This window comes from Lepisosteus oculatus, chromosome 12 (assembly GCF_040954835.1).
Source record: "Lepisosteus oculatus isolate fLepOcu1 chromosome 12, fLepOcu1.hap2, whole genome shotgun sequence".
Lineage (NCBI taxonomy): Eukaryota > Metazoa > Chordata > Actinopteri > Semionotiformes > Lepisosteidae > Lepisosteus > Lepisosteus oculatus.
Genome location: NC_090707.1, coordinates 16,707,213 through 16,720,226, shown reverse-complemented (window position 1 = coordinate 16,720,226; position 13,014 = coordinate 16,707,213). Strand labels below are relative to the sequence as shown.

The 13,014-nt window shown below is 39.2% G+C and overlaps 1 protein-coding gene across 7 annotated transcripts in view; it reads right to left on the bottom strand.

Moving 5' to 3' along the window:
* rapgef4a (Rap guanine nucleotide exchange factor 4a) overlaps positions 1 to 13,014 on the bottom strand; it is a 68,614-nt gene that overhangs the window by 15,982 nt on the left and 39,618 nt on the right. For all 7 annotated transcript variants that reach the window (XM_006636589.3, XM_015359068.2, XM_015359064.2 and 4 more), the window contains 10 exons: positions 11,570 to 11,676; positions 10,471 to 10,592; positions 9,570 to 9,753; positions 8,439 to 8,523; positions 8,277 to 8,337; positions 7,524 to 7,600; positions 6,538 to 6,684; positions 2,926 to 3,041; positions 1,436 to 1,521; positions 758 to 836 (listed from right to left, as the gene is read on the bottom strand). In XM_006636589.3, coding sequence (XP_006636652.2) covers positions 758 to 836; positions 1,436 to 1,521; positions 2,926 to 3,041; positions 6,538 to 6,684; positions 7,524 to 7,600; positions 8,277 to 8,337; positions 8,439 to 8,523; positions 9,570 to 9,753; positions 10,471 to 10,592; positions 11,570 to 11,676 — 1,064 coding nt within the window. The remainder of the gene's footprint in view (positions 1 to 757; positions 837 to 1,435; positions 1,522 to 2,925; positions 3,042 to 6,537; positions 6,685 to 7,523; positions 7,601 to 8,276; positions 8,338 to 8,438; positions 8,524 to 9,569; positions 9,754 to 10,470; positions 10,593 to 11,569; positions 11,677 to 13,014) is intronic.

Sequence of the window (13,014 nt, the reverse complement as noted above, 5' to 3'; positions counted from 1 at the left end):
AAGAAAACTCTGGGGATTGTTCACTGACACCTGTATGGATTTATCCGGAACGTCAATAGTTTAAAACGTTTGTTTTCTTTCTTTACATACTCAGTGTCAAATCACCAAATGGAATTATATGGGCTATCATTAATATCTACTATACATAAGGAGCTATACATAAATTGATGTTTTATAGCAAAAACAAAAACCTCTCATATCATGAGATCATTAAAACAGATTTAAATATTTGTTTTAAAAATGGTTATTTTGTGGTAACTAAGCCTGACCCTTTTCTTGCACAAATCTACTATTTAAAGTAAGTTTAAAAAAAACAAAAACAAACATTATGGGATTCATTTCATACCTGTTTGCCAGATTAGTATCAGTAGCCACAGAATGATCAGCTGGGCTTTCTAGAGCTGGACTTTCACAGATATAACTGTGGTAGGTCAGAGATGACAGACACCTCATTCATCCCTGATGCCTCTAACTGCAGAGTGTCCTAAACCGCAGTATTCTGGGACGTTACACTGCAGTGATCCCAAAGTGACACAATGCACAGACACTTAATTCATGTGTTTCCCACTCATCTAAATGATACAGAAAGGCAATTAAAATGCTCGTCTGGAAAATGAATATTCTGGGGCTGGAGAAAACGGCTGAATGGTTAGAGCAAGACAAAGTATTAATTCAACTGGAGTGACGTGTGAAGGTTAGCAGCTGGAGCTCTTTCATGCAGCTCTCCAGGACAGTGGCAGTAACTGTGAAAGGATATTGAGCCATGAGTATGGGACACAGCTGGGTGTTGGGTATGAACACACAGTGCATCAGAACAAAGTCATCAAGAGCAGGGTCTGCAGAAACAAAGAATCCACAATTAATAGCGTACACTGACTCACCATTACCCAATTCAATTCGTTGGCTGTTCTTGTTGAAGCTGGGATGAAACTAAATCAAATCCCTGGAAACTTGCTTAGATCCTATACAGTATAATGAATGCGCAGTATCCCTCACTGTTCTGCTAAATACGCCTGGACTGAACATCCTCTTAAAAAGAACATTGTAAAATTTGAGTAAAAGGGAAATTAATGTCTACCACCTCTTCTGGATTTTGAAAAAGAACTGACCGAATGTATGATGTATGACCCCCTAGAAAAAATAGATTACGTAGGCAACAGTGAATAGGTTCACAAAAGGAGAAGAAGTCCCGAAAGATAGCACTGGCTTTCAGAGGTGTACAGAATCAGATGTAATATACAGTATAAGAACAAAGGCTTGTGCCACTGTACAGGTTAATTGAAAATGCCAACTCTACATTCCTTGCAGAACAAGTATTCACCCAAAATCTTGTAATTCATCAGACCTGCTCCAAATATGATGCCCTAAAAAGAAGGCTCTTAAAATTTTAATTTCTGTAGTATCTGGGGAAATAAATGAAATCTGTCAATTGTACCCGATTCAGTGAAATTTGAATCCAAGCGCATGGTTTCTAGGAAGTGCTCTAGAATCTTCTCTGGTGTTCCAGACATCACCATGTACCTAGGAAGAGGAGGTACAAAGAAAAGTATAAACACATGACACGAAAACCATCTTATAAACTTAAACAGCACTGGCCAAAAATTTCTTCTCCCTTCATAAGACTTATAACTGGCATATTAAAATGACTTGGGAGAAAATGTTGCTTAATGACTTTTAATTTTAATTTTGAATCAAGGATAAATAACAGTACAACTTATATTATGATTTTAAGCTGCAGTCACTTAAGGACGTTAAGAGGCAAAATCACCTCATCGCATGAATTCAATATTTTGAAAATGATCGTTTCACATACAGTATTATTCAACAAGTCTTCAAAATTAAAGTGTTAACTGAGCATTTACATGTGGCACAGGAACAGAGGGAGATTTAAATTTTCACTGAATTTTTACGACAGTGTACCTGTCACAGAATTGTTCCAAAGCTTTCGCAGCTAGCATGTTTTATAAAGTTACTGGGCTTCTATATAATATTGAACAACACAAAATCAGCTTCAATGCATTTGTTTAATTTTAATTATCATGCTGTAAGTGTTTTCTAAGGTAATCTAACTGCATTTTTTAAAGGCAGTTCACAGGAATCATTCCGTCTTCCTTACACTAAAACACTTTACATTAAAAACCGACAGACAAAAGCCACCTGGAAAAAAAAAGAAGGAAGAAAAATGATCACTTCTGAAGAGAATGCCTTACTTTACAGTTTGAATTGTGTGATCGTACCATAAGCCATTTTCATTGTTCTATCATAACTGACTCTGTACAGAGCTAAATACTGAAACAGAGTAGAATCCAGACAGGCTAAAAGCATCAGAATACAAGAACACAGCAGGGAAAGCAAGAGAAATGACCCACTGTGAACAGCAGGCACTTCACTGTGGAGAAGTGCAGCTGACACCCAGGAGACACTCATGTTTTAACCATTACAGTTGATTAAGTAGTGTCCCTGTCAGCCATGTCTCACAGACTGGTTCTGACCTACAGAGGACTGATGAACTCCAGTTTGCCCTCTGCACAAGAAACTCATGATCATCACTATTAACGTGACCTTTTAATACTAAGCCGGTGAGGTAAATGAAAAGAGTTTCAATTAAGCCTTGACAACTGCTTGAGGCCCTCCGCGTTCCCTGATAACGGTACCCTAAAGCTAATGCTGGCACCTTTCAATTACTGTAGCAGTCCAAACACCAAGTCCTGCCTTTCCAAACAAGCAGGGAAAGCTTAGGTTCTGAATGCTTCTAACTTTCAGAAACAAAAGTACATCTCATTTCTATTTTTGGCCTATGGCTTGGAGAACCTGAAGTTTGGGAAGTTTTGAGTTTTGGGAAATATGTACATTACAACAGGAATTTGATCACTTGCAAAGGCTGCTGTTTGTGAATTGTGGGAACAGGGGTCAGGGTCATCTTACTTGTACTGTGATGATGCGTTCCCATGATTTAGAACTCGGCTGCCAGTGGAAATTTTCTCCAAAACCAAGACATCTTGCTCATGTTCTTTCAGTCGGACTGTGTTGGCTTCAACATCCTGCCAAAATTAAAATAAATCATGTAATTCAGGTTTTCAATCCAGTGCTCATACAACCCTTATTATCCTCACACCTGAAAGCAAACTCTGTCATCCACTGTGAGCAGGCGATGACAGAAAGCGAGCTCAATTCAATCTGGACTGAAACCTTGTGTGTCATTATATACACAGAGGAATCAACTATTGTGGCATACTGTCAAAATAAAAACATTACAAAGCTAGTATTGGGTACAACTTTCTTAGCATTAAAAATGTAATGGCATTAATAATGCCTTGTGATTATATAGCACATTTCATCCCAGTGCATATCAAAGCATGTCACATGTCAGAGAGGACATGACAGGATCAAAAATGTATCTTCTCATGATTCAAAACGTAAATGACATCATGAAAAGTGCCTTGCATTCTAGAATTCAGACCCTTCCTATAATGTCCCATTTTACCAAATTATGAAATGATGCCGACAATTTCAAAACCAAAATGTTCAGAGACTGAAGACTTCTAAGGGTATGATGAGGTCCAGCAAAAACGAAAGATAATATTGTTTACGTCTTTATTAACTCTGCACACCAGCTTGGTGTAATTATTACTGGTTCTGCTTGCCAGAATTCTTCTTGGCTCAAACTCTCTTAAGTTGTTTGGGGATTTCAAATGGACAGCAGTGTTCAAGTATTTCCACAGATTCTCAGTAGAATTCAAGTCAGGACTCTGACTATGCCACTCAAGGACATAATGTTTTTATTGTTGAACCACTACAGTGTAGCTTTGGCCTTGTCCTTTGGATAATTGTTCTTTTGAAATGTTTTTTTGTTGTCTGAAACAGGTTTTCTTCTAAGATCTGCCAGTTCTTTGCTCCGTCTCTGTTCCCAGCAGTCTTGACAAGTTTCCCAGTCCTCAGTCTGATGAGATACAGTACTGAACTACAACACAATGCTGCCAGCTTAACAGGGGTGGTGTTACTAGGTGATGCTCTATGTTCAGTTCCCAAAAGTTCCAGTTTTGTCTTGGGCTTTTGTGGTCACACGTTACTTGCTCTAGGCAGTGTCTGAGTTCCTTCTGCTTCGTAATGATGTGCTTCACCATGCCGAAAGACATAGTAAGGGTCTCACAACTGTTGATACACCCTTCTCCTGATCTGCGCTGTTTTACAGCTTTACCCTTGAATTGTCTGGAAAGCTCTTTGGTCTTCATGGTTAAAATTCACTGCCATTTCTTCCAGAGATACAGTAGGTGTATGAAATCATGTGAACTACTATTATTGTAAAAAATTAATTTAGGTTTATACACACAATGAAGGAGTTGAATACATTACATTAACATCACTTTTCCTTTTTTCTTTCATACTCATTATCAGTTTCCTTCTTTTTCTCTGGAATGTGATGAGAAGGTTAAAATATAAAACATATTAATTGCTACTTCCATGTGTCCTGACCGCTAGCATTAAAGCAACAAAATGTGAAAACTGTGCAAGAGTTTGAATACTTTTATAAGGCACTGTACTGTATGTGCCCAATACACCTCAGCCATTTAACTTAAGAGTTTTTAGTCTTGAAAAGAGAAATTATGAATGGAACATTTTGCCTGATTCAGGAAATCAAAATCTTCAAAGGAACTGAAAAAAACCCTTTGTTTTTCTTCATACCAGCAGTGAATCACGAAGCAGTGGACAGAAAGTATTGTGGGAATCTCGTACAAGATACCCCGCCATGTTATTGAAGCTGATACCCGACTTCTTTCAGACATGATCCTCTGATCAATTAGCTGCTAGCAACCAAATGGGATAGATGAGACGAAAGGATTCCTGTCCTTTACAGCCATGGTTATGATTTCCTGTAGACTGCTGCATCCTCCCCACTGATAGCTGCGGTGAGAGTACTGGCGCACTATGGCTGCCGTCACATCATCCAGGTGGATGCTGCACATTGGTGGTGGTGGAGGGGAGTCCCCATTAGTTTGAGTGGAGTGTCCAGAAAAGCGCTATATAAGTGTAAGTAATTATTATTATTATTAACTTCATTTTGCATCACAATATTTTCTGTACAATTTGAAATTATAAAATGAATACAGGATCTCACATTAAATATCACTGGTATATCAGAAATAATCGTTTGAATAACTACTATATTTTCAATGAACAATTTTAGAGATATGAAAGACTAAGTCAAGAATTAAAAAATGCTCATACAGAATGCAAAATCACATTTCAGGGTTTTACCTGAATATCAATACATATGCAGTACAGAGCACTGTAGCTCAACACAGTGCTCTCAGTGGTGACACTAAACTGGAGATGAGCTTTTATTAGCCATTTGACTTAAATCCTACCTTCCCTGTAAGCAGATTCCAAGGGATTTACAAGAGAAGTGGAGATTTACATGATAACAACCTGATGAAGGTGCTCACACAGATTACAATCTTTTCCAATTTAACACAGAGGATCAAATGCTAATCATGTGCTGTCAATCCAAAGTCATATGATTCATATGATAGCAGAAAAAGAAAAAATCTGAATTTAAGCTTTGCCTGATGTTTCAGAGCTCCCATTGATTTTCTTCCAAGGTGAAACAATTTTTTCTCTTCATTATTTTCACCTTTTTCTGCATTTACAGTGTGTGACGTTGCATTAAGAATACATTAAGCCAATAATAATAATGAACATTTTACATTTAAAATGCCTTGAAATCATGAAATCTCAAAGCATATTGCAACATTATTCCTGTTTTATGTTTTTATGTGCTTCCACATTGGGTAGCCGATACAGAACTTGGTTGCAATATCCCATCTGTACCAGCAGAGGGCGACTGATACCAACTTGTATAAAGGACCAACTGAACCTCAGACTGCTACAAAGAATTTCACACCTGCACTTCCCAGGGTACAAGCACTTTGAACCAATTATTAATGTTGTATTTTATATCAGAGACTTCTAATAACCTGATAACCAAATAAGCTTATTTCGACATAAGCTCATTTGTGCCACTGACAACAAACTTTTTTAAACAATATGGAAGAGATTAAGTTTTTTCAAGGCCTGGAAGAAAGGTTTATATTCATCCCTCCATTCGTTACTAACGGACCAGCCTCCATTGTTGCTACAGATGAGGCAGAATTTTCTGGAGCTTTAATAAATCCCAGCAAGGATTTCTTGCAGCAGGACATAACAGTCCCTGAAAATCCATCCAACCATCTTCTAACCACTTTATCCAGAGCAGGGCCCCAGGGGAGTAGGAGTCCTGGACAGGACGCCAGTCCATCACAGGGCACACACACACAGAAACAGACACTCACACCAGAGGCCGTTTTCCCAGAAGCCAGGAGGCTTCCTGGGCACGCAAACACAGGGAGAACATACAAACTCCACACAGATAGCACCCAAAGCCTGCAATTGAACCCAGGGCCCCCCACACTGCGGGGCAGCAGCGCAAACAGAGCGCCTCCGTGCTGCTCAGTCCCTGAAACCGTTCGGTGAAGCTGTAAGGGATGGATGCTGACTTACCCTCAGAATCCTGTTAAAGTCCTCTTTATCCACCCGGAGAAAGTGGCAGTTATCCTCCCTCAGCACAATGGAGGCGGCTCGCGGAGCGTCGTTTACCAGAGCCAGCTTACCGAAGTCATCTCCCTCGTGTAGCGTGCACACCACACCCTGAAACAGGAGCCACGCTGCGTTACAGCCCTCTGGCGCTTCCTAATGAACCTTAACAGCCCTGCTCTGGGTGTTAGCGGTGAAAAGATGTACAGTATGTCACCTGTGGATCTTACATGACGAAGGACCAGACAACGCAAGAGGTGTGCAGTTGAATCGAAGATAGAAAATACACCTTGTACTCGACTCGCAGATGCATTATTCAAGCCTCATCCGATAAGAACTCCACGGGTTTCACATCTAATGAACTGCCTCGGACATTAAAATGTCATTAATAACTACTTCATCTTATTATAGGTCTAAAAAGGCCAACAGCAGAGCCATTAAATGTACAATTATAGATAATATACCACGACAAGCACACACAATATATCATAAGGTGACATAAGTTAGCTGTCTTCTTCCTTACGGCTTGTATGTAAGCTGAAAAGCTGAGGTTTCTGTATTCAACCCAAGGCCTTTCAAAAGTAATAAACTACAAAAACTCAAACCATTGCTGCAAAAAGGCCTTGTTATCAAGTTACCAAACTGAGAGGATCAATGCAAATCTCATTTGATGATTTTCCCCACATATTCCTGCTTAAGACATTAGTCAGTGTTGGAGAGCTATGAATTATTTAATTATCCAGTTTAACAGTATTGGGAATCAACATGTTTTATGGCATACATTATCTGGTGACATGCACAGTTCATACGCTTTACAAGAAAACAAAGTTCAAAAACCATATGATAGCTTGTTTAATTCAGCAATGAGGAGATGCTACACTTAAGGGTAGAATTATGTTAACCTGATTCATCAGAACCAGCTAAAAGGAATTAAACATTTGAGAAGTCCTTACCTTGCCATAAATTACTACATTGACAGATCCCTTAAGAATGATATACCAGGATGTCCCTTCTTCTCCCTGGTTAAACACTGAAAATGAAACACAGGAGCATAAACTAAATAAAACCAATAAACCAGTGGTCAAGAAAGCCCGTACACACCCTGGTCTTGAACTGCCGAGACGAACGAGCTATGAAAAAAAACACAGGAGCAGTATTCTATCACAGCAGCATAGCAAATTAAGGTAATTAGTGTGTGTTATTGTGCAGTACACATATGCAGCTCGTGTGCTACAGAGGTCCCACAACATGATATGCTGATCCTTATGGACCCACAGGTTTTAAAGACATAATGACATAATGTGCTGAAATTCTGGTCATCGGTCTTGCATTCCTGTAAATTAAATCACCTAAACATTTTAAAGACAAAAACCATTTAACGCCAACAACTCCACTTTGAAGTGTGGCATCACGTATGGTACAATACTTGCATCGTTTATGCAGCGATCAGTGTTAAAACATTTCAGTGTTTGCCTCAACATTTTGAGGAAAGAATACAAACTTGCAGAAAATGACAGGGAGAATGTAATGAGAAACAGATATTTAAAATTTTAAACAAAGCAGGTAACAGAAGACGTCATAATAAGTGCTAAAAAATTACGAGGAATGTTCCTGCAAAATGAGCATACATGAAAGACTTGTGACCTATTGCAAAAATAGTCCGTCTCAGAAAGAAATTGGTGAACAAATTGGAGGGATTTACTTACATACTGTTCCTGCCTTCGCATGCGATTCAAAGATCAGCACCCCTGCTAACTCCCTCTTTACCTACCGGGAGCAAAGAGGAAAATTATCTGAGCACAGAACTGGACTGAAAAATCATACTAGGGCAATTTACATGTATTAAATGTAACTGAATATGGGCTTACCGTTGTGGAAAGATGAGATAAGGCCTTTATATGTAAAAGCTCTTCATATATAATTTCTAAATCATCTACTGTTCTTTGGCCTGGCCTGTGAATGAGAAAAAAAGGCAGTATTTTAAGATTATATTTTTCAATAAAGATTTTTAATTTGTTTACAGAAACTATATAACTCTTAAAATGGTCAAATAGGGTTTATTAAATGTAATGGTCTTTAAAATAGCCAGTGTGTGGTGATAAAGTAATGGACTTATTTGTGGAAAACCTAAGGAACACAGAAACATGGGTGACTCTTTGATAGTTCAAGCAGGTATCTACAGTACGACAGCATGTGTCGGCTGCAAAGGATCAAGCAAAGGTTTATTCCATGCTGAAAAGAGAAGAAAAGAAACACAATGTTTCGACTATGGAGCCTTCTTCGGTGAAACCCAAAAGAAGGCTCCACAGCCGAAACATTGTTTCTTTTCTTCTTTTTTCAGCATGGAATAAAGCTTTACTTGACTCTTTGATGCTACCCCAAGGATACAACCACAAGTGTCAATAAAGACATGGGCTCCAGCTCAAGAAAAGATTTCTTGATGCCTCTAAAATCACTTTATGTGAAGGTTAAGTCTTTAGAAATCAATGATAATGTCACCAATAGCGCAATCATGATATTTGGAGTGGATATAACATGTCTGACTGCCCTCTTTTTAGCTGTTAATGTAGCAGACATGGATGGATATCTCCACATCTTGAGTGGCTCAGCCCAAGCTTCAAAGTCACTAAGTCAAAAGGCTGGTCTCTTGAAGTGGAGGATGTGAATGCACTTGAGAGTCAAAGTTACTGCATCGGCCTCCTGTATCCCGAGACAAGCCTCCAATCTGTCAATTTGAGAAGGCGTAGACCTTAGGGCTAATTACCCAATCAGCTTTCCCATTCACCACCATACCTCCCAGCTTCAGGATACTTTAGGGCTACTCGCAGTAACCTCAGTGCTCAGTATTGGGTCTCCTTGGTGAGCTTCGCTTCCGTGTTCCCTGAGGAATTAACCTGCGTGAGCTACTTGTTCCTGGAAATAGCTTCAGTTAAAGGGAGTGCTATAGTATCAGCCGACTCCCTGCGCACACGGAGCCCAGGATCAAACACAGGACTCACGGCTTCCTCAGTATCATCCTCATGTGAGCATCGGGGCCCGTCTGGGAGAGGAGAAGCAGGGTGTCCTGCAGCTCCTCTTCACTCTCCTTCTTCTCCTCCTCGCTCAGCAGGGGGGCATCCTCTCGCTCGTCGTCCAGGAAGCGGTAGAACAGGTACTTATCCTGGAAGTTGTGTTCCTGATCCACTGCAGGGTGAAAAGCCGACAGTCCTATCACATTACGGTACCCGTGATCACAGCATCTTCTGATGACCATGTTCTGAATCGGCTCCACAGTGTGATTTTACATGATCACCTCCCTTCCTAGTGAGATATCGTGAATGGTTGACATAAAGGAAAATTTGGCTCTAAAGCAACACAATCTTGCTCAAACAAATCTCACACCCTGCAATGGGTACATCTATATTGCAAAATAAAATATGTGAGAGTTCTGTATTTAAAAAGTGCAAGTGGGATCCCCTTTTCCAGTTTCCAACTGTCAACATAAGTCACTCCCTTCTGTTAATATAAAATTTCCTTTATCCTTCAACTAACTTCTTTTTCCCCAATAGAATCGATTTGAAAATATACTCTTGCCTAATCATGATGATTATATCTGATAATCCTAAATATAAAGAATGCTGATGAATGTCTCATTAATGTGTACAAACAACTCCCATGTAGAATGTTCTGGAAATGAAATCAATATCCTCTTGGGTAAGTTTCTGAAAAGGTCCAACTCTTTTTAAAGCAGGTTGATGCAGATCACATCAATGTCAATCTTTTTTCTTGAATGAAAACATTTTTTATTGCCCACTCCCTTCTGACTGAAAGAGCAATGCAGTTACAGCAAGTACAAATTCCTTTAGGCCCAGAACGTTATGGAGGGAAGACGACGTTCTGTCCCGAGTGAAGCTGTATTACCGTGGTTTAGAACTCCCTCCTCCAACAGCACCTGCCACATGCCCACAGCCTGGGTGCGAGAGTGGACACAGGGGCTCTGCTGCATCAGCCAGTCCACCAGCTCGGTCCCCACACAGCACTGCCTGTAAGAGGCAAGCAGCACACAGCACAGGCTTAGTTGGTTCCCACCCCAGGCTCATCAAGAGAGCTGCCTTCAGAAAGTGCCAATTCAGGCAACATACAGTAGGCAGAGACCGTCCATGCCATCTAGCAGACAGCAGGTATGCAGATACACCCGGGCATTGCTTGAAAGCAGTCTGAGCGAAGTAGCCCTTGCTTACAGCAGTGCCCCAAACAGGAATCTGAACCTGTGACCTTCCACAAGTACAGGGCCCTAACCCTACTCCACACTGTTGTTTCTTTAGAGGATTGCTGCAAAGGTGATGCCGTCCGTAGGCTCAAACACATCGAGTGATCAGCGTGTAGCCTGTATTAAGGGCACTAAAAACCAGAGTAAATGAGAACACCTCCTTATTAACTTGAAAACTGAAAACCTAGATCTTTAGATCTCGGCTCTATAAATGCCTACACTGTGTGCAATACTGCAGCTGAAATGTGAATGCTAAGGACTGCTCCCTTCTAGTTCAGAGCATCTGAACCTTCTTTGTGCTAAGCTGCAAACGTTTACGGATCAGAGCCCTTTAGGCAGTGTTATATGACACAGATGTGGGCACATTATATAATGCAGGATATTTTTTCTAATACTCTATGGAATCAAGTTCCATAGATTATTAAAGCAGCAGCATAATTATTATTTACTTGTACCTGATTTTTTTTTAGAAATTTAAGTCTTAAAAATAATACACATTGTGTTGAAGATGATAATTTTCTTTTTTACTTGTATCAAGTATCACTACCTCATTTACCGTGTTACTAACTCAAGTAGAATTCAAATAACGAACTACAATAGTCAAAATTAAATGTTTTGGTTAACAGTTGTATTGTGTTTGGGGACAAAAACTCAAAAGGTCCTTGAATACAGCATTGTATTCAATCATTTTAATTTATGAAACTTTCTTAGTAAATGAAACAAACAATGCAATATTTTGGTAATGCAAACCTGTATGTCTTCAGATGATACTTTCTATCTCTGATCATAGGGGGAGCTCGAGAAAGGATGGAGTTCCGTAAAATTTTTCCAGCCCTCAGGATCTTTTCAGATGGAACCTAAAACGACAAAAACGTGGGAAATGTGCAGTCTGACTTTGTATCTGCTTGTGTTCAGGATCCCTGAAGCTGAAAATTTCCATTTTTAAGAAGTGCCGCACATAAAAAATAGCTGCTTTTCATATGAAGCTCCCGAAATCTGCATAATGGTTCTAGGGCAAAGTTTGACTTGACATTCAGTGAGTGGTGTCTGAAAAGTAAATTATGAACACAAACTGAAACACAAAGAAACATCATTAATTTAAAATTGCTTACATTTAAAAACAAGATCACAATGCGAGACTGGCACGAATTGGTCCGCAATTTCCTTAAAACACCAGTAGTGGTTCTTTGTTCATAATTGTTCATGTTTATTATTGCTTTAACTTGACTGTACAGTCAAGACTGTACAAATGATATTTGAAATAAAATAAAATGTGACATGCTTATATTTTTATCAGTGTTGTCAGTATTTTAAAAATTATTTGGCAGAGACGACTGTTTACAATGTACTACTTGGGGTACATTTATTAATTTTACAGTATGATGTTGTAGATTTTCCTTCTGGAGAAAAAAGGTTTTTCAAACAAATTAAAATTTAAAAGCTAGAAACCTTGTCTATATTATAAAATCTTTTATGACACTAAAAAGTTCTTCTGACCAAGAAAACAGCTTAAATTCACTATCTGTTCTGTACTACAGTTGTGGATGAAAGTGACGAAAAGTGATAGGGTTGACTAGCACAGGAGCAAAAGCTCATTAATTAGTTTCTATTTTCAGGATAAGAAGTAACAAAACGCAAAAACTTAGAATAACAATCACAGGTACAAAACATACTGTACAGTAGTTGTGTTCAACCTAGCTTACAAAGTGTTTCAGTATACTGTATGCTCAAAGCCTACATTAAGTGTTGAAACCACACCCATCCTCCTTTTAAACTTTTACCATTCATCTAAGGTGTTTTTTTAGCCTAGGACTTGTGTTCTGCAAATATCCTGAGACACTATCCTTCCCTTGTGGTCTTAATGACGTCAGACACAAAGATATGTGTCTTTCACATTTCCTGCAATTGCATTAATAGCCTTTTTCAACAAGACTCAATTAAGTGCACCGCTACTCTTAGTTTTTCCTTGTTGATAGATGTTGCAATTAACCATGCATTTGTGTTTCCAGATCATTGTTGATTCCACATACAATACTGTACACAAATGTCAACCATCAGCCCAGCCTGAAGTGTGAAGTGGGGTTTCCAGGGAAACATCATGGAAAAACTGAATCTCAATACCTTAAACAAGAGTGGTTTAGGCTTAGATCTGTGGCGCAGCTCATACGTAAACTGTTCCATATGAATTGAACAGC